Source organism: Protopterus annectens, chromosome 8.part1 (assembly GCF_019279795.1).
Source record: "Protopterus annectens isolate FY-2018-M chromosome 8.part1, PAN1.0, whole genome shotgun sequence".
In the NCBI taxonomy this organism is placed as follows: Eukaryota; Metazoa; Chordata; order Ceratodontiformes; family Protopteridae; genus Protopterus; species Protopterus annectens.
Genome location: NC_056742.1, coordinates 317,342,607 through 317,368,840, shown reverse-complemented (window position 1 = coordinate 317,368,840; position 26,234 = coordinate 317,342,607). Strand labels below are relative to the sequence as shown.

The 26,234-nt window shown below is 43.2% G+C and overlaps 1 protein-coding gene across 1 annotated transcript in view; it reads right to left on the bottom strand.

Moving 5' to 3' along the window:
- Window positions 1-26,234, bottom strand: part of DHX38 (DEAH-box helicase 38) — a gene marked incomplete in the record, with an annotated part of 1,902,786 nt that overhangs the window by 73,076 nt on the left and 1,803,476 nt on the right. Inside the window, 1 exon segment of the mRNA XM_044081902.1 lies at window positions 3,184-3,309. Within this exon segment, the coding sequence (XP_043937837.1) occupies window positions 3,184-3,309 (126 nt within the window).

Below are 26,234 nucleotides of genomic sequence, written 5' to 3'. Positions count from 1 at the left end.
GCTTCTGGGGTCCAGTTACTCCCTTCCCCATTACCTCCATGACTCTGGTGAAGAGTCAGCATTTCCCTCTGATGCTCCTTTTCTTCGGCTTCTATCTCCCAACGCCTGGCCTCCAACTCAAGTCTCTTTAGCTCCAGCTGGATTTTTAAGTCCACTGCAGAAAGGTTGAGCTGTCCATTCTCCGAGGATATTGTACCTCCACTGCCAGTCTGACTGTCCTTCGCAGAAAGGTTGAGCTGTCCATTCTCCGAGGATATCTCCACTGCCAGTCTGATTGTCTTCCTTGATTTTGTTTTCTGATGCAGCTGTAACCAAGGCTGCAATCAGGTCTTCCTTAGTCAGGTTTCCATGCACCAGTCCCCTAGCCTGTCCCATCTCCACCAGCTGGCTCCTTGTCAGCTTTCCATACTACTCTGCTGTCATGCTGCCTGCTCACCCTGACAACTAAGCTAACAAAAGAAATAAAACAATTGTGATCTCAACTCAGAGTATTCACTGTGTGGCTGATTTAGAGTACAAAACACCTTCAGAGATCACTGTACATAAGCTACAGGATTCACTCTACCCGCACCACTACAAGCCAATTAGTATTTGCCAACTAATTAATACGTGATGTGGATATCCAACTCACTGCAAACCAATTAATATGTAAAGTGGATCCCTCCACACTGCCACCAATTAATATGTGAGGATATCCCAACCACTGCCACCAATTAATATGTGATGCCCGCGCCCTGGCCCAGCAATCAAGGAGCCTCAATCCTTACCACTAACACCAGAGAGGGTGTCTCATATAGGAGAAAAGGATAACAAATACACACAGTAAAGTACAATTTCCATTAAGTGCACACAGACATCACAGTCAGTCTGGGGCTGGTTGCTCCCTTGCTCTCCAGGTCCCCAATAAGACTCCCCACTGGCACAGCTATAGGGTCCAGATCTCAGCCTAGCTGGCAAGCTAACCTCCAAGACCCTCTCTGTCCAACCAGTGCTTCATGTCCTTACACTTAGTCTGGAGTTCCCAGGCCAACAGGCTACATTATTTAACAATCTTAACACCTGCTCAGGAAACTACAACAATAAAAGACATTTTCATATGTACACTCTAGTAATTATTCCTTAAGTTAAAACAATAGAAAGAATGTGATAGCCCAGAACAAATGGCTCTTTGCTCTGGAGATCAAAGAACATACAAAACATAATTTAAATTTCAAAGAACATTTTAAATGCTTGGCTTAGTTTTCCTTACAGCAGATGGCAATATTGCTACATTGTTGAAACAGCACTTCTTTACATTTAAGACATAAGCTTGTATTTTACATTTACATTTACAAATGCCAGAATTAAGTATCAAATTATATTTGGCTAGGCTGGCAGCCTTCACCCATCTCTACCAGTCTTCACAAGTAGGAAAAGCAGTTAGGTAACACAAGCCAGTTAAGTTGCATGTTGATTGGGTACCCCATACGAAATGCTGGCAGCAAATGAATCTATCTTGTTGTAACAAAATACTAACTCGCCTTTGTGCGTAGTGTTTAAGTTTCTGAGGCTACGGAAAACATATGTAAGAGGGATGGAAGTAGGTAGGTTAAGGCTAATATTTTCCTTACTGCACCACTGGAGTACTCTTTGGCCCTAAAGACAAATCCTAGTCTCTGATATTTTTTTTAAACGGGATGAAGTATATGTTAATTAAATCTGACACTGTCATCAATTATTACACACAGAAACTTGGTTTGGGTTATTGGTTCAATTTTAGTGTTACACTGGCTATAATTACACTAAAAACTATTTCTGATTAGGGTAGTGTTTTGGAGTGAACGACATTAGATTTGTTTTAGTGGGATTAAGAAATAGATTAGAATGTTTTAGCCACATGCAAACCACAGATGAACAAGAACTCAGAAACATTCTGGCCACCTAAAACAATCCACGAACCCAACTCTACACTTACATTTAAAGAAAAGGTAAAAGAAAAGTTAAAAAAGAAAATACAGGCTGCACTCCTGATTCATTTCAATATAAAAATAGGCAACTTGATGCATAGCATATAACTCTACCCCTAAAAAAACTGTTCAACTATATCAACACCTAGAAATTAAATTTATTCATATTAGAATGAAAAATATAAAATAAAAATACTATAAACCAGTTAACTGCAGCAGATCAACATTAAAATAGGTGAACATGGACCTGAATTTAGCTAAAATACTCTTAAAAATATAAAACTAACAAATCCTATCCTAACACAGCAATCACTGCATCAAAAAGTGAACTGATGGTACACAAATGATGAAAAAGTATTTCACAGCCTGACAAAAAGCCATCCATGAAACACTCCACTCGTAGCCTATTCCACCAATATTCAGGCAATTAATGTAGCCCGCTGAAGGCAATAAGTACTACCCTACTCAAAAAAGATAAAGTAGAAATGGATAATGGGAATACATGGGAGTCTGTGTTTGGGTGATTCTTGAAGTTTCCTATACTGCAGGACTGTGGAATCTGTTCACAACTTGTGGCTGGAATATTTACAGTTGCTCAAAATCTAAGTGACCAAAAGAATATTGAATGAAACTAACTTCCTGAAGTGCAACTAAAAGCATGATTTTTGCATTTCAGGAGAGTGTGGTTCTGGAAGACTATACTTCACACTTACTAGGCGATTTCTCCTGACAAGAATATTGGGTGACCATGGAGTTAGTATTTACAAGTAAGGAGGTGAAGTGCAGGGAAGCTTTCCACTGTGCAAAAAAAAAGAGTTTTCTGCTTCTGCCTGAAAGTCCGGTTGAGTCTGCAATGGGTGTTTTCTTTATGGTGAGTTCTCCTTTGAAAAGTCTTAGCAGATCCCTCCCTTGCGGCTTCTCCACTCTTCATAATCCTTCAGTACTGAACCCACAGTACAAGATGCCATTTTGCAAAATTGCCTGCTGGAAGTCTGCAATGTCTTTTATTTTTTGTAATGAAATACAGAGACAAAATACAGACGAGACAAAACCTGTGCATAACCTTCACTCAAAACACAGAATATTCACACCACTGGATAACACTCTCTTAGTAGAATACGTCTATAATAAAGAAGTGCCTTTTTTGTGAATTATTGTAGTCACTGTAGAGCAAAATAGTTACCCTGTTAAAAAATTCAGAAAACTTTGAGAAAGATCAGAATTGTCTAAGACTTACCTTGCTAGTCATGACAAGTTCATGGTAGACAATGTAGTCAGGAGTATAGCCCATTCCAAACAAAGAACTGGTTGGATGAAGGTGGCAAGGCATTCCTGTCCTAATATTCACATATTCTCCAATGCCCTGTAAGATAAAGATTACATCATTAAACAAAGCAAGAACAGCTTCCTTAAATAATTTTTACTGAGGCAGTATTTTGTCAAAATATGTGAACAATGAGCTGGGCAAATAGACTTGTACCCCATAACTTGCACAATACAAGCTGACCGGAAGTTCCAGTTCAGACTAGAAATATGCAAACAAACAGGGTTCTCATATCAAATAAGACAGTGCACCTCATCTGACATGTTTTGGAAAGAATAACCTGTACTTATGATAGACAAGTCCTATACTGAAGCTCCACACACAGTTTGCTGGAAATTACTGAAAGTATCTTATCAGTTTGCAATGGTATTAATTATCCATTAAAACACAACTCCAACTAAAATACGAGATGTTACATGTAAAACATCTCTGCAGTACCCATGCAGAGTTATTACAAGCAGAACTCTGACAGCACTGACTGAGAAAACAGTACCAGAAATTTAAAAGACTTAACAAAAAAAAAGTACCTTTTCCTACTTCATTTTGCTGCTTGTGCTTAGGAGTTCAACTGCATTTAGTTTGACATATTTATTACTGCTTGTTGGTAGCCTCATTAAATTGATGACAGTATTCTACTGAGTTGCTGCTTTATTTATGCTGTCTGTTACTGTTGTGACTGTGAGCTACAGTTTTTTCAAGCAATCTACTGACTAACTATATTTCATTGCTGTCTACTACAATTCATTACTGTTTATCTGCATTTTACTGCATTGTGTTGCTGTGTAACTGTATTTTTTCATACTGCGAGTTCTATTCTTTTGACTATAAATGATTAATCTATGCTTCATGTGAGTTTTTTTAACTGTGTTCTTAATACTGGGTCTGCTGCATCCAGAGCTTCAGCTGCACGGTTTTTAACCCTTTTTGACATATTCCAGCTACAAATTTTCCTTTAGTAGCACTTGTGTTATCATCTAGTAGTACTTTTCTTAGACTTTCCTTCCTTTATCCTCTTAGCTCTTTCAGTTTCTGACAAATATGGATGGACAATTTCCTACATTTTCTCCTGCCATTATGCTTGATATGGGCATCCTGAGACAGTGTAGCAACTGCCTCGTGTACACGGACAACCTTCTACTACTACCACCTAGGAACACAATTTGTGAGAGATGCAATTACATCAAGCACCTAGTGTCACTGCTCTCTCCCCCACAAACCAGTACATGTGGCACTGAGAAGGCTGGCAACATGGCCACCACACCTCAAACACCACCCATACCTAAACAACACACCCCCACATATGCGGAGGTCCTCAACAAAAGCATACCCAAACAAGAGAGACCTCCGAGGCATAAATACACGCAAAGTCCACGGCCATCCACACCACACACAGCCCACACACCTGTGTCGCACAGCCACTAAAGCCTAAACATAAACCCAACATATTAGTCACAGGAGACTCCACTGAGAGACACATAGATGTGCCCCTCACCAGGCTGGATAAGGAGAAAGCCACAGTTAGTTGTCTGTCAGGTGGCAGAATCCACCACATCACCAATGCACTCAAGTCTCTCAACAGGTACTGTTATGACTCTGTCATAGTCCATGTTGGAGTGAATGACTTGAGATGCATCTCCCTGGACTATATGAAGACAGACATGATTGAGCTCGTTGAGTATGTGCCCCAGGCAGGTATGTTCCCAGCCTTCAGCAGCATTCTACCATCACCCAGAATGATGCCTCAATGCAAACAGAAAATGACTGACTGGCTTAGATTCTGGTGTCATTCCAAGAGGATCCAGTACCCGACAGCCTGGGATGACATAATTGACAAACCATGATGCTTTGCCAGAGATGGCTTGGATCGGTCTGCCTTGGCTTTGGGCTCCTGGCAAAGGCTCTTGCCTCCTCCACAGTGCCTTTTTTAGGCAATGCCAGGACGTCAAAACTACCAACATGAAAATTTCATCAAAACATAAATTAAAGGTCATACTGCTAAATGCTAGAAGTCTAAACATGAAACTGCACTCATTGCAAGCATTCTTAACCCCGGAGGAAGATAACATTTCTGCAGTCACTGAAACCTGGTTCAAAGCTGAAGAGAGTACCCCAGCCATACTAGGTAACTCATCCTATTATTCATTCAGACCCCAAACCATGGGCAGCAACACAAAAGGAGGTGGAGTTGCAATATATATAAAATACATACACACCTCTAGGCTGGTCAAACAGTATGATGCACAGGAAACACTCCAGGTGCAGTTAACAACTGACAAGTCCCCTATTTGAATCGTAGCTAGCTACAGGTCTCCAGTTCAGATTCCAGATGCCCACTCCACCTATCTGGACCTCTTTGAATCTATCAAGATTCAACCCTTTACCCTGATCCTGGGTGACTATCTAACCACAGATTGGAAGAAATACTCATGCCAAAAAGTACAGTTGTGTACACTTACCATAAATGTAGATGTTCGAGTGTATTCACTGTTGCAGTCATCACATTTGGGTTATCCCTGCCAGGGTAGCCCTCGGCCTCCCTGAATTACCAGAGGCTTTGTATTTCTGCGTTGGCTGCTGTCGCTTCAGGTCGCCAGTAGTATAAAGTAAGGCAGCCGGTGTCATTACATCAGTTTTTCTTGCCCTAACCTGTCAAGAGCCCCCAAGTAGAAGCCAGGTTCTGGTGGAAGAACCCCACCAGTAGAAAGTGAATACCAATATGTCTTTTAGAAAGGAAAGAGAAGAAAGTGGGATGGAGGGAGGGAAACCAGGACTGCAACAGTGAATACACTCGACCAGCAACATTTATGGTAAGTGTACACAACTGTACTATGTTCTTTGTGTTTCACTGTTGCAGTCATCACATTTGGGTTGATTCCCAAAACTGAGGAAAAGGGTGGAGGCAGTCAAAGAAATTAGGGGCTTGGCTAGGATGCCCTGCAAGACTGCAGAGGCAAACCCTGCCCTGGATTTGGAGAAGAGAGGCATGTGGTAATGTTTGGTAAAAGTATGAATATATGTCCAGTTCGCAGCCTCCAGGATGTCCCTGGTGGGGACTCTTCTGAGGAAAGCTGCAGAGGTGAAGGCTGCTGTGGTGGAGTGAGTCCTGACCCCCTTGGGGGGAGGCTTTCCATGTTGTTTGTAGCAGAAGTGGATGCAGTGTGCTATCCATATGGAAATGGTTTGTTAGGAGATGGCTTTGCCTTCTGCCCCGTAGCAAAGCTAACCAGCAATTGATCAGACTTTCTGAAGGATTTAGTCCTGCCTAGATAGAATCTGAACTGTCTATGCAAATCTAAAGAGTGCAGAATCCTTTCCTCCCTTGTTCTGAGGATTAGGAAAAAAGGTGGGCAAATGAATGGACTGTGAGAGCAACGCTGGACACCACCCTGGGCATGAAGGATGGATTACTTCTGAGGGATACCCTGTCAGCATGGAAGATGATGAAGGGTTCCACAGCCATGAGCGCTTGCAGCTCGGAGACTCTTCTGGCTGAAGTGATGGCCAGAAGGAATGCTGTCTTCCAGGAGAGAAATTTAGCTCTGCAGAAGAGCTTGTTCGAAAGGAGGCAGGGTGAGCTTTTCCAAAACATAATTAAGGTCCCAAGCTGGGGTGGGTGCCCTTCTGGGTGGTCTGAAGTTGCTAGCCCCTCTTAGGAACTGTTTGATCAAAGGGTGTGAGAAAAGGGGCTGCTCAGTGGGAAAATGAGCAGAAATAGCAGAGGCATGATTTTTTTTAGCAGAGAAAGAGAGGCCACTGTGTAGTAGGTCAGCTAAGTAATCCAGGATGAGAGGGAGGGAGGGTTGTGCCATTTTGGCTCCTTTAGCCTGGATCCAGGTGCAGAACCTTTTTCCATTTGTCAGCATAAGACTTTCTAGTGCTAGTGTGTCTGGCCTCATGGATAACATCTAGAACCTGTTTACTGAGGTTGGCATATTGATCTGGGGTTAGGGAATAAGCCAAGCTGCCAAACTGAGTCTCTGCAGTTGGGGATGCATTAATTCCCCTTCCCTCTGGATCAGGAGGTTTGGAATCTGAGGAAGATGCCATGGTGGGAGTGGTGACAGGCTTGCGCAGCAAGGGGTACCAGTGCTGGTGAGGCCAGTCTGGAGTATAAGAATTGTCCTTGTTTTTTCCTCCTTTATTTTGAGCAGAACCCTGGGGATGAGAGGTAATGGAGGAAAGGCATAGACTGATAGGTTGGACGCAGGGGAAGGACAGGGCATCCACTTTCCAAGTCATGCAGTGATGCTCCCTGGTGCAGAATTTGCTGAGCTGATGGTTGGTGTGGGAGGCAGAGAGGTCAACCTTCGGGGTACCCCATTTCTGAGTTATTAGGGTGAAGGTTCTTCTGTTGAGCTGCCACTCGTGTGGGTCCAGAAGACTTCTGCTTAATTTGAGTTGAGAGAGCCTGGTAGGAATTGTGCTAACAGGTGCAGTTGCATGGCAAAGGCTGTGTGCCAAAGGGTCATGGCCAGCCTGCATAGAGGGTAGGAGTGAGTCCCTCCCTGCTTGTTGATATACCACATCACAGTGGTGTTGTCTGTTTTAATCAGGAGAGCCCCTGGGGCAAGAAGTGGTTTGAAAGCTATCAAGGCATGCTGGACAGCCATCATCTCTTTTTGGTTGATGTGCAGGGGGATTTGCTGTGGGCTCCATTGGCCCTGTATGCACCTGCCCTCCAGGTGTGCACCCCAAGCATAGTCTGATGAGTCTGTGGTGAGGGTCTGGGTGGCGGGGGGTGTTGAGAAAGGCAGTCCCTTGTTGTGGGAGCATGCTGTTGCCCACCAAAGAAAATCTTTTCTGAGGCAAGGAATTATAGGTATAAGAGTTTCCACGTCTTGAGTGTTGACACCAACAGCTTTTTAGGTACCACTGAAGTTTCCTCATATGCAGTCTGGCGTATGGAATGAGTAGTATGCAAGATGCCATGAACCCCAGAGCTTGCAGGATCTTCCTTGCAGACATCTGGGGTTTGGTGGCCAGTTGAGAGAAGCAAGCTGTCAGGAAAATTTGTTTTTCTGGTATAAGGAATGCCATCTGGGATGCTGTGGCCAGGCTTGCTCCCAGGTAGACAATCCTTTGGGTGGGCACCAGTTTGGATTTCTTTTCATTGATTGTGTACCCTAGGGAGGTCAGTAGGGTCTTTACAAAGGCCAGGTGCTTGAGCAGCTTTTCCTGGCTGTCTGCCTGAATAAGGCAGTCATCCAAGTATGGGTAAATCTAGATATTCCTTTGTCTGCAAAAGGCAATGGCTGGAGCCAGACATTTTGTGAAAACTCTGGGAGCAGTAGATAAGCCAAAGGGAAGCGCAGAGAACTGAAAGTGTTGAGATCCTCCCCTGAAACAGAGATATTCCCTGCATGATTCCCTGATAGGAATGTGGAGGTAGGCCTCTTTTAGATCCAAGGTGGCTAGCCAAGTGTCCTTGGAAAGCATGGGTAGCAGCTACTGGAGGGTAAGCATTTTGAATTTTGAGATCACCAGGAAGGTATTTAGAATGGATAGATTGAGGATGGGGTGCCAGGTGCCCTCTTTTCTGGGCAGCAGAAAAAGTCTGGAGTAGAAACCTTGGCTTATCTGTTCTGCAGGAATGTGTTCTAATGCCCTCACAGAAAGCAGGGAAAGGATTTGCTTTTGAGCCTCTGCCCACTAGTTTGGGGGTAGATCTGGGAACCCTTTTGGGTTGGAAGGGTGTGGAAGAAAAATTTGTATCCCTGAGACACTATGTTCAGAACCCAGTGGTCATTGGTAATGGTGGCCCAGGTGCTTGCGTGAAAAGAGAGTTTTCCTCCTAAGGGTAAGTGAAGGTGGGCAAAGGGAGGGGATGGGGGAGGTGAGTCATTGTGAGTTCTTACCATATGGGGTTGGCTTAGAACTCCCTGGTTTTGAAGTGGAGGTAGTCCACTGGTTAGATCTCTGCATTCTCTGTGGCTGCTGTTTGGGGGGGTCTGGTTCCCCGGGGCCTATGCTGGACTGGCTTGGAGGGAGCAGGAATAGACCAGTGTTTGGTGGGACAATGCCTGCTGAACATGGGTGGCTGGACCTGTAAGAAATTCTTCACCGTTTGCATGCATTTTGCTTTTGCTTCCATCTTTTTTAAGATCTCTTCTGCCTTAGTGCCAAATAAGTTATCTTTGTGCAGGAGGGCATCCAACAAATTAGATTTGACATGGTCTGGCAGGGGCTGTTCCTTAAGCCATGCATGCCTTCTGACAGATCCAGTGACTGCTGCCCTGCAAGAAGCGTCTAGGACATCAAAACTACAGTGGAAGGTGTGCTTAGTTACTTGAGTTGCAGAATGCATTAACTCTGTAATTCTTTAGATTCTGCCCAAGCAGGAAAGGAAAACATTTTTGTTTGAGGAGTTCCAGGGTATGTTGCTGACATTTTAGCATATGGAACTGACAAGTTATTGCCCTGATAGCAAGAGTAGCTGAGGTGTATACTTTTTTACTCCCGCTGTCTAGTGCTCGGGAATCCCTATCTGAGGGGGTGTGATTCTTAGCAGAGGTTGTTTAATCCCTTTAGGCCCTTGAGAAATTACCTCAGGGTCAGCAGCAGGATTTTTAAAAAGAAATTTGTGTGAGTCAGGGACTCTACAGTACCTGTCTGGTTTTCTGGGTGCAAGAGGGAGGGTGTCAGGAGTCGAGCTGGATTCCAGGAAAACATCCTCCACAACATCCAGGACTGGGGGGATGGCCAAGGGTCTGTGCTGTGGAAGATCTACAAATTCCCGGAGTCTCTTTTTAGACTGAGGGTAGTCTTGACTTTCCCACTGGAAATGCTCCCTTAAGGTATGCAGGGTTTCCCCAAAGGAAAAATCCTCTGGGGGAGAGGCTGAAGGGATGGAATCCTCTGCATTAGAATCCTCATAAGTAGAGAGGGGGTTGCATGTCTTCATATTCAGAAGCATCAGAGTCATCTAACTCTTGTTCAGACAGAACTACAGTGGACACATCTCTTTTCCTTTTGGAGGAGATAGCTTGGCTTCCACTGATCAGCATGATAAGGTCTTCTGCCATTTTAAACATCTGAGACTGAGGCAAGGAAACAGGTGCCTGACAGTGGGTCGTCAGTTTCTTGAGTGCGGTTCTTACCCCGGGCCTAAGAAACTCGGTCGTTTTTGAAAGAACGGTAGTCACAAAGACGACGTCGGTTTGTGTCGACAATCGGTAGTGCAAAGGACTTCCTTGGAAGCCGGTGCCTGCTCAGTGGCTCCGGACCCATCCAAGGTAGAGACAACCACAGGATCCTTAGTCAAAGAAGAGTTTTGCGGCATACCGAAAGGGTCTCAGTAGTGGCCTGCGAATCCACACAAGTAGGTATCAGGGGCTGCGAAAGCGCCTCACTGAGGACCGGAGAACTGATGACTAACTTAACGGAAGCATCGTCGGTAGGTTTGGACCTGTGCGGTCTTTCTCTATCTTTACGTTTTTTTTCGGACGATCTGCTGTCAGATGGCTTACCAAAGCCAAATCCTAATTTGAGGACTGTAAGTGAAAATATATGGCTAAATAAGGGCCTGACTACAGATATTTCTGGCATTGAACAAGGCACAGAAGCGACAACAGGGGACGTTGCGGTCTGGGCCTAAGCAAGTGACGCAGTAAGAATGGAAGTCTCAGTGTGGAATTTGCTTTCCACAGGCGAGACAATTATTAATTTTTTCTGACATCTGTTAGTGCAAGAAAAAAAGGATCCCCAATGGGGTACTTAGCTTCAGAAGACTTCAACTTCAATTCAGTAGACGAAACTCAGGTAGTGTTCAACCGGCACTTGTGCGAACTGCTTCTGCTTCACGCTCCATAGCAAGAAAGACTGATGTAATGGCATTGGCTGCCTTACCTTATACTACTGATGACCTGACGTCAGTCCTGAAGCGACAGCAGCCGACGCAGAAATAATAAGCCTCTGGTATTCGGGCCAACTGAGGGCTACCCTGGCAGGGATAACCCAAATGTGATGACTGCAACAGTGAAACACGAAGAATACCACAAATGCCCAAAGATTCCTAGATTTTATCATTGCAAAGGCCTTGGACCAGTTGGTTGACACTCCCACAATAGGTGAAAATATCTTGGACTTGGTATTAACCAACATGAGTAACCACTGCAGCAACCCTACAGTGTCATCATCCCTGGTAAGATAAGACCACAAAGCAGTCACTTGCAAAGTTACCATCTCCCCCGACCCCCCCAGCTACGGTATTAACTAACATGAGTAACCACTGCAACATCCCTACAGTGTCATCATCCCTGGTAAGATCAGACCACAAAGCAGTCACTTGCAAAGTTACCATCTCCCCCGACCCCCCCCCCAGCTACGGTCAAATAAAAAAACTTCTCCAAAGCTGATTACAACCTCCTGAGGGAAGGTATAAACAGCTCAACAGCCAACTCCCCTTCCACGGCATTTTTTCCCTTTTGTTATATGAAAAAAAATGCTTTCCAGGACCAAGAAGGAGCAGGTGCCTTACTGGAAGCAATCTCTCCTTAGCCTGAACAAGCAAATAAGAGCACTAGTGAAATCCTCCAATGAAAACTCAAGTCCAAACTGGCCACATCTACCAAAGACGATCATAAGGCCTTCTTCACATATGTCCGCAATCTCAAGAGAAGCACCCATATCTGCTCAGAACTGGTGGTTAAGGATACCACATACACAAATGCTGTAGATATAGCCAACCTGCTGGCGGACAGGTTCAGTGAAGACTTTACTCCTCTGATCCTCCATCAGTAAAACAGGACAACCCCAGTACCTGCCCCCCTCCCCTTATCTCTAGGGAGCAAGTCATCACTGCCCTCTCAAAGGCAAAAAATACAGCTTCCATGGGACCTGAGAACATCCCAGGCTGTACCCTACATGAAGTCAGGCAGGAACTTGCAGCACCATTAGGCACCCTATACAACCAAAGCCTGCGTACCAGCTTCGTCCCAGCTGAGTGGAGGACAGCTACTGTCATCCCTTTGCACAAAGGTGGAGGTCTACCAATCCAGGAAATTGCAAACCCATCAGCCTAACTAGCCTGATCTGCAAGGCCATGGAACAGATCATGGACCTCATTAACAAGGATACTGGCAACCTCCAGACACTTGATCCCACAGTTTGGTTTTGTCAAGGGGAAGTCATGCCTGTTAAATTTCGTTGACTTCTTTGAGACAGTCACCAAGGCCAAAGACAAGGGGAAGACAGTGCACACCACCTACCTTAACCTGGCCAAAGCCTTCCATACTGTTCCCCACTCAGGTATAATAGATAAACTCTCTCAACTAGGCATGAATCCATGTTGCTACATGGGTAGCAAACTGGCTGACTGACAGAACCCACCTACTCAAAATAAGGGAAGCCACCTCAAGTATTAGACCCATAACAAGAGGTGTACCCCAGGGATCGGTCAAGGGGCCTCTGCTGTTTGGGATATACATCTCAGAGGTGCAGGCCAAACCTAGTGGACTATGGCTGACCAAGTTTGCACATGACTTGCAAGCTGGGTGCTGTCATCAATTCCCCTAGTGATGTGGACATCCTCCAAGAGGGTCTCACCCAAAGAAATGACTGGTGCCAGAAACACGGCCTCAAACTGAATGCCAAAAAATGCATCATCATCCCTTTTGGGGAGAAGGACGTCCCCACAAATGATCGCTTCAATAATAAGGTACTAAGCACGCAATCGGTCGTGAGGTACTTGGGCACCCAGTTTGATAGCAATCTGACTTTTGACCACCATATTGCCTCCGTTGTGCAGAAAGTTTTCTACATGGCTCACCTCATTAGTAAGGGTATCTCATCCAGGGACAAGGTGGTCAAAACATCCCTGTATTCTTCCCTTATAAGACTAAGTATCGAGTAAAATGCCCCTTTCAGCATGTACCTCACAAAGCACACGCAACAGCTGGAAAGACCACAGAGGGTCCTCACCTGGAAAATCCAGGACCTCAAACATCTTCCCTACACGATAGGCTAAAAGTCCTTCCTGTCCCTCTACTCAGTCTCCTATGGACTCCTCAGAAGTGACCTCTGTCTGGCATACAAAGCAATCTCAGATCCCGCCCTGATGGGATTGCTGCATGTCCACAAGTCAAGCTCCATTCGAGTAACCTGTATGAGCAACCTCAGCCTGGTCGGTGACATCAATAGGATTCGTTGGTGGGATACCAGAGACGCCCCCTTTTGTGGAATACCCCTTCTCTCCACATAAAGCAAAGTACCTCAGTTAAACCTTTTTAAGCACAACCTGGATAATTGGATGGGGAAAAGAAAATACACCTGTGACCCTGATGGACAGTGGCATAGGGTGCTGACTTGTTGGAACATGGGCTAAATTCTTGGGTATGTTTGTAAGGGCCTCAGGGTCAATAGCCTAGTAACTTCCTATGATCCTATGAATATAATCCTCAAGCAATGAAGAATTTCTCACTCTCAATGACAATTATGTATGTAAAAAGGCATGACAAAATAAAAGGAATAGCAAAGAACCATCAAATATATATGTGGAAGCAAGCATATGAAACAAAAATACAGTGATTTACACAAAATAAGAAAATGGGAATCAAAAGTCACTTTAAAGAAATGGGCAACTTAGCCTGAAACATATTAAAATTGAAAGGTTAAAACCACAATTGGCTTTCTTTCAGTGTCAGAACTGTTAACATATTCTTTAAATTGGGTAATAAAGAAGCTGTCACCTTACAGTAAAAATAACATGTGTTTTACACTTAAACAGTACACCATGGGACTATGCCCTGCAGTACATCAAGCAGAACCAGACATGAACAAGCTTCATTACATCTAATGATTTTAAAGTGGTTTGAAACTATGGAAAAGCAGCATGCTTGTTTCAGAGAATGCTGGGATGAAAAACTGGAATCTGTATTGATGAACATTCTTTATGCCTTTCTGGATACTGTGGTAAACCTTAATCTGGATGCAGAGTTATAGTCTGATACGAAAGCAGGTTCACCTCCAAACCAGGCTGGCTGAAGTTCTTCAAGAATATATTTTCATCTACTGTACAGCAACCAAGTCCACATCCATTTCTTTAAATACGTCTGAAATCTTATTTTCTTAACCTCTTCCAGCCCTCCATTATCATAACTCCCCTGATCCCAGCTCTCTCTCTCTCATCCTACAATTAAAATGCCTTTTCCACATACTGCTGGCTTTTGGCAAAGGCAGCACTTCTAGCAATACTACCAAACTCCCTGCAAATAGCCACTACTTGCTTGGTCTATCTACTGCTCTTCTGTGGTCCCTTCTGACAAGTCATTAGCTCTCACGGCGAAGGCATATCCATATTTATTGGGAAATCTCATACGTACATATCACATCCCAAATTACCTCAACCTTGAACTAGAACAGGTTCAAATTACTATAAACAAATATTTACTTTATTGGCAATTACTGGTTCCCCAATATGTACCCAGAGGAATACATCAAATACCTAAACATGTTCTCCCAGCTGGACCTCAAACCAAGCACTTTTTATTATGTAACTTTAATTAGCTAAATACCTTTGGGTCCCTGTATGCACCCAACAACTGCGACAGCCCTGCCTTTCTCAACATCATCAACTTCATATCATTGGACCAAACAAACAGTTACTCTGCATAACAGAGGCTCAGACCTCCTCTACCTAATCATATCTAACTTCTCTCCTCTCTGCTCAACCCCACAAAAATTTCCTTTACTAGTTTATTTTATTTATTTATTTATCATTTGTTGACCGGGAAAGTCCGACTAGGTTCCACAGAGCCTGTTTTCAGAGGAGGCCCGGGGAGAAATGCTCCAGATGCATGTCTTTGGAATGTGGGAGGAAACCGGAGTACCCGGAGGAAACCCACGCGAACACAGGGAGAACATGCAAACTCCACACAGAAGGCACCCCAGCCTTAGTTAAATCAGATCATTTATCCATCACCTTCTCCCTTAAGATTAGCCTCCCCAAGCCAAATAGTCCAGCTACATTCAGGGACTTCAGCAAAACTGCCTTATTAGATTTTACTGACCTTTTCTTAAAAAAAAAAAAAAAAGAAAATGATCCAATCAACCTGAACCCCAGAACAATGACACTCCAGTCAAAACCAAGGTATGTTATGACCTACTAAATCACTACAGACGGCGAAATGTCCTAGCCTATCACAAGCAATATAATAATGCAAAAAAAAATGTCTAATCCAGTGGGGTAACAGAATCGACAAATTATGCAACAGGAAATGTTCTAGGTTTTGTATAAACGTTACCCCTCCCAGTTCATAAAACCAAACTTAACTAAATTAGTAAGGAACTCTAGAATACTACTAGTATCATGGCTGTCCAGAACCACTAACACTACAGACAACCGTAAAGCCTTTTAAGCTCTGTACATAAACTCTGCAATACTCTTCCATATGCTAAACTCATCTTTGAAAAACCACCAAAGTCCAAGAAGAAGGAATTCCCATCCACACTATTTATGTGGTCTTAGCCAAAGCATTCAATACTCCCCCTTAATCCTCCTCTGGTATCTTAAGTAAGTTGTCCTAACTAAATGTCACCTTCTGTGGTTTACTGAATCGCTAGCTGTCTATTAAACACAACACACTTGTTGAGATTAAATAGTACCCTTTCCAAAAAAATATATAACTAGTGGCATTTCTTAAAGGCCCATCCCATGTCTTCTCCACTCTGGAATCTACCTCTCTGAAGTACAGGTAAAGGCTAACAACTTCTGGCTAACATCTTAAATACCCATTTTTATTCACAACTACTCTAACAATGCCTTGATCACAATAAAGTACAGTTGTGTACATCTACCATAAATGTAGATGTTCGAGTGTATTCACTGTTGCAGTCATCACCTGTGGGTTATCCCTGCTGTGGTAGCCCTCGGTCGGCCCGAATACCAGAGTCAATGTTTTTGTGTTCCGGATGCCATCGCCTGTAGTCTGACATCAGGTTATTAGTGCTATAAAGCAAGGCAGCTGACATCATTACATCAGTTTTTCTTGCCCTAAACCATCAGAAGCACAAGGGAAAAGAGAGAAGTGGTCCTGGTGGCTAAGAGCCACCTTGGGAAGCTTGTGTCCCCTTAGGGGAAGATATTAAATGGGAGATGGATGGAGGGAGGGAAACCAAGACTACAACAGTGAATACACTCAAACATCTACATTTAAGGTTAAGTATACACAACTGTACTATGTTCTTCATGTTTCACTGTTGCAGTCATCACCTGTGGGAGGATTCCCAAAGCTGAGGAAAAGGGTGGAAGGATAGGTTACGTCTTAGGTATTGGACAGGAGGTCCTGCAGAATTGCCGAGGCAAACCCTGCCCTAGATTTAGAAAAGAGAGGTAGGTGGTAATGCTTTGTTAAGGTATGGACAGTAGTCCAAGTGGCCGCTTCCAAGATGCCCCTGGTAGGTACTCCTCTGAGGAAGGCAGTGGAAGTGGAGGTTGCCCTACTGGAGTGGGTACAAATAGACTTAGGGATGGGTTTCCCATGTAGTCTGTAGCAAAAATGGATACAGTGTGAAATCCATTTGGAAATGGTTTGTTCGGAGATGGGGGTTCCTCTCTGCCCCTGGGGCAAAGCTTACAAGAAGTTGGTCTGTTTTTCTGAGTGGCTTAGTACGGTCCAGATAGTATATGAGCTGTCTGTGCACGTCTAGTGAGTGTAGAATTCTTTCCCTCTTGTTTTGAGGGTTGAGAAAGAAGGTGGGAAGGTGTATGGCCTGGTTAAGGGTCATATCAGATACCACACCTTGGGCAAAAAGGAGGGGGTTAGTCCTCAGGGAGAGACTGTTTGCATGGAAAATTATGAAGGGCTCGACAGCCATTAAAGCCTGAAGTCCCGAGACCCTTCTGGCTGATGTGATAGCTAGTAGGAAGACAGTCTTCCAAGAGAGGTATTTCAATTCTGTTGAAGCAGCAGGTTCGAAAGGAGGCAAGGTTTGTTTTTCTAACACGTAATTCAGGTCCAGGGTGACATCAGAGGCCTTCTGGGAGGCCTAATATTAGAAGCCCCTCTGAGGAATTGCTTAATCAAAGGATAAGAGAAGAAGGGTGGGTCTGAATCATAATGGGCAGAGATGGCCGAGGCATGGATTTTAATAGAGGAGAAAGAGAGGCCAATACTGAACAATTCTGCTAGATAATCCAGGATGAGAGGGACGGAAGGATGGGAGGTACTGCCCTCTTTTGATTGTTTCCAGGAGCAGAATCTTTTCCATTTTCCTGCATGTGATTTTCTTGTGCTGGGCCTTCTGACCTCTGTGATGATGTCCAGGACCTGTATGCTTAACAGGGACTTCTTGTTAGTTTTTAGTGTGTAAGCCATGCGGAAAGTTTGAGAGTCTGTAGGTCTGGGTGCAGTACTTCCCCTTCTCCTGGGTCAAGAGGTCTGACATCAGGGGAAGCAGCTTTGGGGACTGTAAGGTCAGACTGCATAATAAGGGGTACCAATGCTGTCTGGGCCAATCTGGAGCAATGAGGATGGCCTTTGGTCTCTCCTCTCTTATTTTGATGAGAAACTTGGGAATAAGGGGCAGAGGAGGGTATGCGTACACAGAGGGAGCTCCAGGGGAAGGTCAAGGCAGCCACCTTCCATGTTAGGATGTGATATTCCCTAGTACAGAACTTGTACAGCTGGTGGTTGAGGTACGAGGCAAAGAGGACCACTTCTGAGGTCCCCCACTCCTGGGTGATTTGCAGAAAGATTCCTCTGTGGAGCTGACATTCATGGGGGTCCAGTAAGTTTCTGCTTAGGTGGTCTTCCAGTGTGTTGCTGGCCCCTGGTAAGTATTGGGCAATTAGGTGTAGCCCCATGGAGGTGGCTGTAAGCCAGAAACTCATGGCTAACCTGCACAGGGGGTAAGATTGGGTGCCCCCCTGCCTGTTGATGTACCACATTACTGTGGTGTTGTCTGTTTTTATAAGGAGGACTCCTGGTCTGAAATGGGGTTGGAAGGAAATCAGAACCTTTTACACTGCCATAATTTCTTTTTGGTTGATGTGCAAGTGAAGTTGTTGGGCATTCCAAAGGCCTTGGGTACACCTGCCTGCTAGGTGAGCTCCCCAAGCAATGTCTGAGGTGTCAGTGACGATGATCTGGCTGGAAGGGTGGGGGATGAAGGGAAGATGCTTGTTCATGGCACAGGCCTCTGCCCACCAGAGAAATTCGACCTTTATACAAGGGATCAGAAGGAGAGTGGTCTCTAGGGACTGAGAGTGCTGACACCAAAGGTTCTTTAAGTATCACTGAAGTATTCTCATGTGAAGCCCGGTGAAGGATGTAAGATGCCATATATCCCAGGGCTTGCAGGAACTTCCTCACAGTGAGGTGACTTCTGGAAGCCAGCTGGGTGAAGCAGAGAGGCAGGAAGCTCTGCTTTTCTAGGGACAGGAAGGCCATTTGGGTTGTTGTGTCTAGCATAGCTCCTAGGAAAACAATTTTTCTGTTGGGGTTTTGCTTTGATTTTTTTCTAATTGATGGTGAACCTTAGGGAAGTTATGAGTGATTTGACAAAGAGAAGGTCCTGGAGCAGCTTTCCTTTGCACTCTGCAGTCGTCCAGGTAAGGGTAAATCTGTATATTTCTCTGAATGCAGAATCCTATAGCTGGGGCCAAGCATTTGGTGAATACTCTGGGAGCAGTAGATAAGCCAAAGGCCAGTGCAGAGAACTTAAAGTGTTGACAGCCTGCTCTGAAGCACAGGAATTTTCTGCACAATTCCCTGATGGGGATGTGGAGGTAAGCATCTTTTAGGGCTAGTGTCACAAGCCAGGCATTTTGTGTGAGCATAGGCAGGAGGTGTTCAGTTTGGATAGATCCAAGATGGGATGCCAAGTGCCCTCTTTTCTTGGAACAAGGAATAGTCTGGAGTAAAAACCTTTTCCTGTTTGATCTGGAGGGACAGGTTCTACTGTCCCCTGGGATATTAGAGTTTGGACCTGATTCAATGCCATTGCCCACTGGTTTGGGGGGGCGATCTGGGTACTTTCTTGGAAAAGAGAGTTTGCTGAAGGAGAATCTGTATCCCTGAGAAATGATTTTTAAGATCCATTGGTCCTTGGTTATAGAGATCCAACAGTCCTTGAAGAGGTTGAGCCTTCCTCCTAGTTTTTGATGAGTGAAAGGAGGGCAGAGAGGGGAGGGAGAGACATTGTGAGTGCTTGCCATAAAAGCTTGACTTAGAACCCCCTGCCTTAGAGACAGAAGTGGTCCATTGTTTGCTCCTTTGCTGGCCCTGGGATAGGGGCCTGGATGACCTGTCCCTGCGGGGCTTGCCTTGGCCATGTCTGCTAGGTGCAGGGAAGGCCCAGTGCTTAGAGGGAAAGTTCCTGCTGAATCTGGGAGGTTGAACTTGAAAGAAATATTTTACTATTTTCCTAGATTTTGCTGTCTTCCATCTTTTTAAGCACCTCTTCTGTTTTTTCCCCAAACAAGCGGTCCTTATCTAGGGGTGCATCAATAAGTTTAGACTTGACATGATCAGGGAGAGGCTGTTCCTTCAGCCATACAGGTCTTCTAATAACAGATCCTGTCACTGCTGCCCTGCTAGAGGTTCTAGGGCATCATATCCACATTGTAATGAGTGTTTGGCCACTTAACAAGCACAGTGTAGTAATTCTGTCAGCTCTTTTGAGTTGGCACCATCAGGAGAGGTAGCAATCTTCTGTTTTAATTGTTCCAAAGTGTGTTGTTGATATTTTAACATATGGAACTGACAATTGAGTGCTCTGACAGCTAAGGTTGCAGAAATGTATACTTTCTTACCCCATCTGTCCAGAGCTCTGGAGTCTTTGTCAGAAGGAAGATGATTCTTGGCAGAACTAGTCTTTGCTCCTGTGGGTCCCTATGTAATGACTTCAGGGTCTGCAGCAGGATTCCTGTACAGGTATTTGTGAGAATCCGGTACTCTCTAGTACCTGTCAGGTTTAGTTGGAGCAGGAGGCAGGGCATCAGGAGTTAAGCTGGATACATGGAAAACATCATCCACCACTTCCAAAATAGGTGGGATGGCCAGGGGTCTCTGCTGGGGCAGGCCCAGAAACTCTCTAATTTGTTTCTTTGACTGTGGGAAGTCTTGAGATTCCCAGTGAAAATGTTCCCTGAGGGAGTGAAAGGTTTCCCCAAAGGAGAGGTCCTCTGGAGGGGAGGCAGAAGGGATGGATTCCTTTGCATCTGAATCCTCATAAAACAGTTAAGGGATGTTGTTCCTCTTCAAAAGCAGAACAACCAGATTCCTCAGACTCTTGGTCTGTCAATTTCTGGAGAAGGATTCCTTTTCCTTTTTGGAGTGGGGGCCTGAGTACCTCAGATAAGGGAGATGAGATGATCCACCATTTTAAGCATTTGAGCTTGGGGTGGGGGAGCAGTACCAAGATGGTGGCTAGAATCAGATTTCCTAGGAGTGGCCTGGCTTCTAGGCCTGAGAGAATCCGTCAGTCTCTGAGAAGTGGTAGTCAGGTGTGACAAAGTAATTTTTTGTCTAGAATTGGTAGTGCGAAAGGTCTCCTCAGAAGCTGGTGCCTGCGTCTTGGCTCCAGACCCAACCGATGCAGAGACAGCCAAAGGGTCGGAAGACAAAGTGGATTTCTGCGGCATACCGGACTCCGAAAGGGTCTCGGTAGAGGCCTGCATAGAAAGCGAGTCGGGCATCAGGGGCTGCGAAAGCACCTCACTGAATTCTGGAGAACTGATGACTTGCTTAGTGGTAGCTTCGTCGGAAGGCTTAGCCTTGTGTGGCCTGTCTATATCTTTATCTCTAAGTTTTTTCGGAATGTCAACAGATTGTTGGCTGACGGACGCCATATCGGAATTCGAAGGCATCTCACGAAAATAATTGTCTACAAACAGAGCTCTATGGCGAATGGTTCTCGCATTAAAGAGGGCACAGAACTGGCAACAAGGGACGTTGTGGTCTGAGCCTAAACAAGTGATGCAGTAAGAATGAAAGTCTCGGTGTGGGGATCTGCTTTCCAAAGGTGAGAAAACTGTTAACTTTTTCGGACATCAGTTAGAGCAAGAAAAAAGGGTCCCCAATGGGGTACTTAGCTTTAGACATATTCTGCTGAAATTCAAATTCTGGTAGTGACCGACCGGGACTCGTGTGAACTGCTTCTGCTACGGGCTCCACAGCAAGAAAGACTGATGTAATGACATCGGCTGCCTTGCTTTATAGCACTGAACACCTCACGTCAGACTAAGGGCAATGGCAGTGGGCGGACAAAAAGATCAACTCTGGTATTCGGGCTGACAGAGGGCTACCACAGCAGGGATAACCCACAGGTGATGACTGCAACAGTGAAACATGAAGAACATCAACTAGTGCCCTAAACACAGTCTCACACTAAATGCAAAGAAATGCAGTGCTGTCATCACTCACAATAACAGTGCACCTGCACAGTATCACATTTATTTATTTTCATTGATCAACATGGGTAGTCATATGTTCGTACCTAATTACTAGGCTAGCTTTCTGAATAGGCCTTTCTAAACTTAAGTCAATTTCCTTCCCCAAGGTGAGAATCAGACACTGTATCTTGTGACTGTGAGTCAAACACCATAACCATTATACCAAACTAAAGGCTAAGGATAGAGCTAAACCTCTCCCTGAGCTTCATTCCTCAAGGAAACAAGAAACCAGCTCTCCAACCTGCCTGTCCTGTATAAGGAATTGGGGACTTGCCCCATCTGAAGCCAAGAATCCTATTTTACCTAACACTAGGCAGCTAAGAATAGAGCTAAATCTCTTCCTGAGCTTCATTCCCTGAAGGAAACAAGAAAGTACGTTTACCAGAACACTGTGTGTACTTAATAGATTTGCCTAAACATATACCTAAAGTAAACTGCAGGTTAGTGTACACTCCCTAGCCAGGACAGCCAGCAGCCAAAAGCCATCTCTTCTCCTACCTACCATACCCTTCCCTCTCATTACCTCTATATTTTTTCTCCCTCCTATTACTTCTTGCCCTGCTAGCCCCTACGAATAGCCACGATTGCAATATATCCTACTGACCAGTAGGTGGTAACCTCTTCCCATGACTAATCTCCTTGAACACATATCTTACTATCTTAACATATACTTTTCCTACACTTATATCTCCTGCTGTCCCACTCTATTCCTTCTACTTTACTCTGCTTATTTCTCTACCAATCCTCCCAACCATCTCTCCCAAACTTACCTTACAGTCAGCACTCTACTGATTGTTCTCCTAGGGTTTAATCCTTCACTGGCTCCTATTCTCTATTTTTATAAATGGCCTATACTCTGTTATACCTCAAGCTACTTGTATCCAATATGCAGACGATTCCACGCTAATATGCTCTGCCACCTCACCATCTGTCTTACAGTCCATAACCCAAAATGTGTCTAATATAGTCGAAAAATGGCTCTTACATCGATGCCTCATTCTGAATCCCAAAAAAAAAAAACTGCTACTATTCACTCCCACCGTCGGGCCTCCGCACTTACTTTTACTGTCACATCAAGCAATGGCATTATTATATCTCCTGATTGTACTACCAAACTTCTTGGGGTTCTTATTGACAATAACCTTACCTTTGATTCCCATATTAACAGTACTATAAAACAGTCAACAAAAAACTAGGATCCCTATAACAGTACTATAAAACCAGTCAACAAAAAACTAGGATCCCTATATAGGATTAAATCCTTTTTGTCACCACTGCCAGTACCCACTTAATCTCTACCCTCCTCCATGCCTCACCTATATATACAAAACTATGTAAAAACAACATCAACAAGCTAGCAATCTCTTATAATAATATTGCCAGGTTTGCAACTGGATCTGCCTTCAGAGAACACCACTGTGATAATCTTAAACAGCTAGGATGGCTAGAACTGCCAAATATAATACTATTTAACTAGTTAACAGTTGCCCACAAGATCCTGTACCAACCTACTAACACACCAATACTTACTAACCTAATCACCCCCTATAACAACCCGCAAGACCCTTTGCTCATCAAATAAACTACTTGTACAAATAGGTAAAGCTAACAACTTGGCTGGTGACTCCTTGTTTGCCAACACAGTTGGAAAAATCTGGAACTACTTCCCAAAAGACCTATCCACCATTACCTCTACAGCATTATTTAAAAGCAAATTGAGGTCATACTTCAAATCACAGTGGTTATGCCCTTGTTTTAACCCAGACTAACTACCCCTAATTTCTCAAAGCATTATTGCCATTACTGTACAAACTAGTTACTTTTCTGTTAACTTCTAAGAGAGTGTATAACCTAGTTACTTTTTTTTCAGTCAAATAAAACGAAAGTATTCTCTTCCACTAACTTGTTAGCAAAATATTTGCAATGCTAACCATAGTTGAAATATATCATGATTCTGTTTACAGAAATGTAACAAAATGGAATGTATAGGATGATTATCTGTACATTTAACTGTATTTGTAAATGTCTCATTACATATGATAGTGTGTTTTTTTTGTTTTGTTGGAGCTTTTCTACCTCGGGCCTCCACTGAAAATGGACATATATCCAGTTGGACTAGCCTGGTCAACAAATGTAAAATAAAATAAATAAATAAAAATAAAATAAAGCCCCAACCATTTGGCACATATAAATACATATAATCCCTTTTAAGTGGAGGCCCAGGGAGAAAAGCTCCACTGATGCGATATAATAAAAGATAAAATGTAGATTACCACAAGTAAGATACTAGAGTCATCTTGGACAGCATAGTATTAGAAAATGACACATGGTAGCATACTGAATTGGTTTACATTACACAAAAGCATAGTGAATAAATGTGTACATTCACACAAGTTCAACCATAATATCATGCTGAAATGGATCATTTTAAATGCAACCACTTGTAGTGAAACAGCTGAAAGCATGGATATGCATGAATAAACACATAAATACCTGTATTAAAGTGGTAGTTACACAAGTTACTCGGGTTGTATTATGGCAATGTACCCTTTAGTGGATAGAGAAGAAAGTTATAGATATGCTAATGTCAGTATCAGGAAGTGTTACGTCTAACAGTAGAGATACTGAAGTGTTTGTAAGAAACTAAACACTGTATGCATTTTGTAGCGAAAAGTAGGAATGTGAACCAAACCACAGCAACAGCTTTAAGGATACATAGCTATTCAGCAAAAAAACAGTCCAAAGTGTTCAAGTAATCCAAGTTTATTGTGAACGTTTTCGCACTAATCATTACTGCTTCATTAGACAAAAAATACACTTCAACCTTTCCCTTTTTTAAAACACACAACAACATTTAAAGTGCTACAGTACTAAGAAATTCATATATAAAACAGAATAAAAATTGTGAATAAAATCCAAACATAACATCCACGTGTATAAATATGCTAAAAAATACATACATACATATATATATATATATATATATATATATATATATATATATATATATATATATATATATATATATATATATATATATATATATATATATATATATATACATATATATATTTTATACATCTGTGTGTGTGTGTGTGTGTGTGTGTAATATATATCTACAGTAGACAGTCTCAATATTTATCTTTTCCTTCTTGGTCTTACTTTTAGTACAGGTTTAATGGATATTTTATCATTCAGTCCACTACCTTTGTTTGCCCCCAATCTAATGATCCATCTCATCTCACTTGTTTCAGTTATATTGCTTACATCTCCCCCTCCTACACTAAGTGTTATAGTGTCAATAGCTAAAAACGTAAAGCTATGACCTGTTCACTTTTATATAACATGTTTTGCCAGAGCACTGGTACCAATTCCATTATTAATGTTGTAAATATGTTCTCTTATTCTGTCTCAAAACCTTCTGTCTTACCTATACAGAAGGCTGGACAAACTACACAGTGGGCTAAATAAACTATATGGCTAGTATTACAAGTGGCTGTTACTCAAAGTTAACATCCTTCCTGTGTCAGGATGAGAAAACATATTTGAAGCATCTATAAACTCACAATACTTGCATTTCTTACATGAATGGGTTCCAAAAACATCCTTTAATTCCATCTGTGAATCTAATGCTCTAGGATAACAATCTCCTCTTTAACGACTTTTGATTCTTAAAAACAAAAGTCGGTTTACTGCACTCATCTCCTTTCAACCCTACTATACGCCTCCCCTATATTTTCCTTCCTCAATAAACGTGAACTCAATAACTTTTCTACCACCTACCACCATATAGCCAGATTCATTACAGGAACACCATATCGTACCCACCATTGTCTCAACCTCAAGAAACTAGGCTGGTTAGAACTGCCCAATCTTCTTAAATTCAATCAACTCACGGAAGCATTCAAAATAATTAATCAACCAGACAAAACCCCCTCACTGAGCAAAATCCTGACCCCATACACCAACTTAAGTTCCCTTCGGTCTTCAAACAGTAATCAAGTATTAACCATCAAATCTAATAACTTGGGCGGCAATGCTCTTTATGCTAACTCTATTGGAAAGCAATGGAATTCCCTTTCCAACTACCTTAGACTCATGCCTTCACTTAAACTATTCAAAAACAATCTCAGAGAATATTTAAAGTCCCACTGGTTGTGCCCATGTCTAAACCCAGACTAATTCCTATATGTCTCATAGTATCCTACACTCTTCTCTCTCACAAGCTATTATCTAGCATTTTACTTCCTCCACATGTACCCTTGTCATCTTACCAACTTAGCTTGTCCTGCCACCTCCTTAACTTAAGCATTTTTTTCCACTAGCATGTATATACCATGTCGTATTGTTTTGTTATCTTTATAATGTTGTACCTTTATTTAATTGTAGTGTGTTTCTTTTCTCATTATTGGGAGCTTTTCTCCCCGGGCCTCTACTGAAAAAGGATATGTATCCAGCTAGACTAGCCCGGTCAACAAATGTAAAATAATAAAATAAAATAATTTCAGGGTTAGTCAATGAAATATTCCAATGCTCATTAAAACACTCTTTACTCTGGCAATATTGCTGGAGT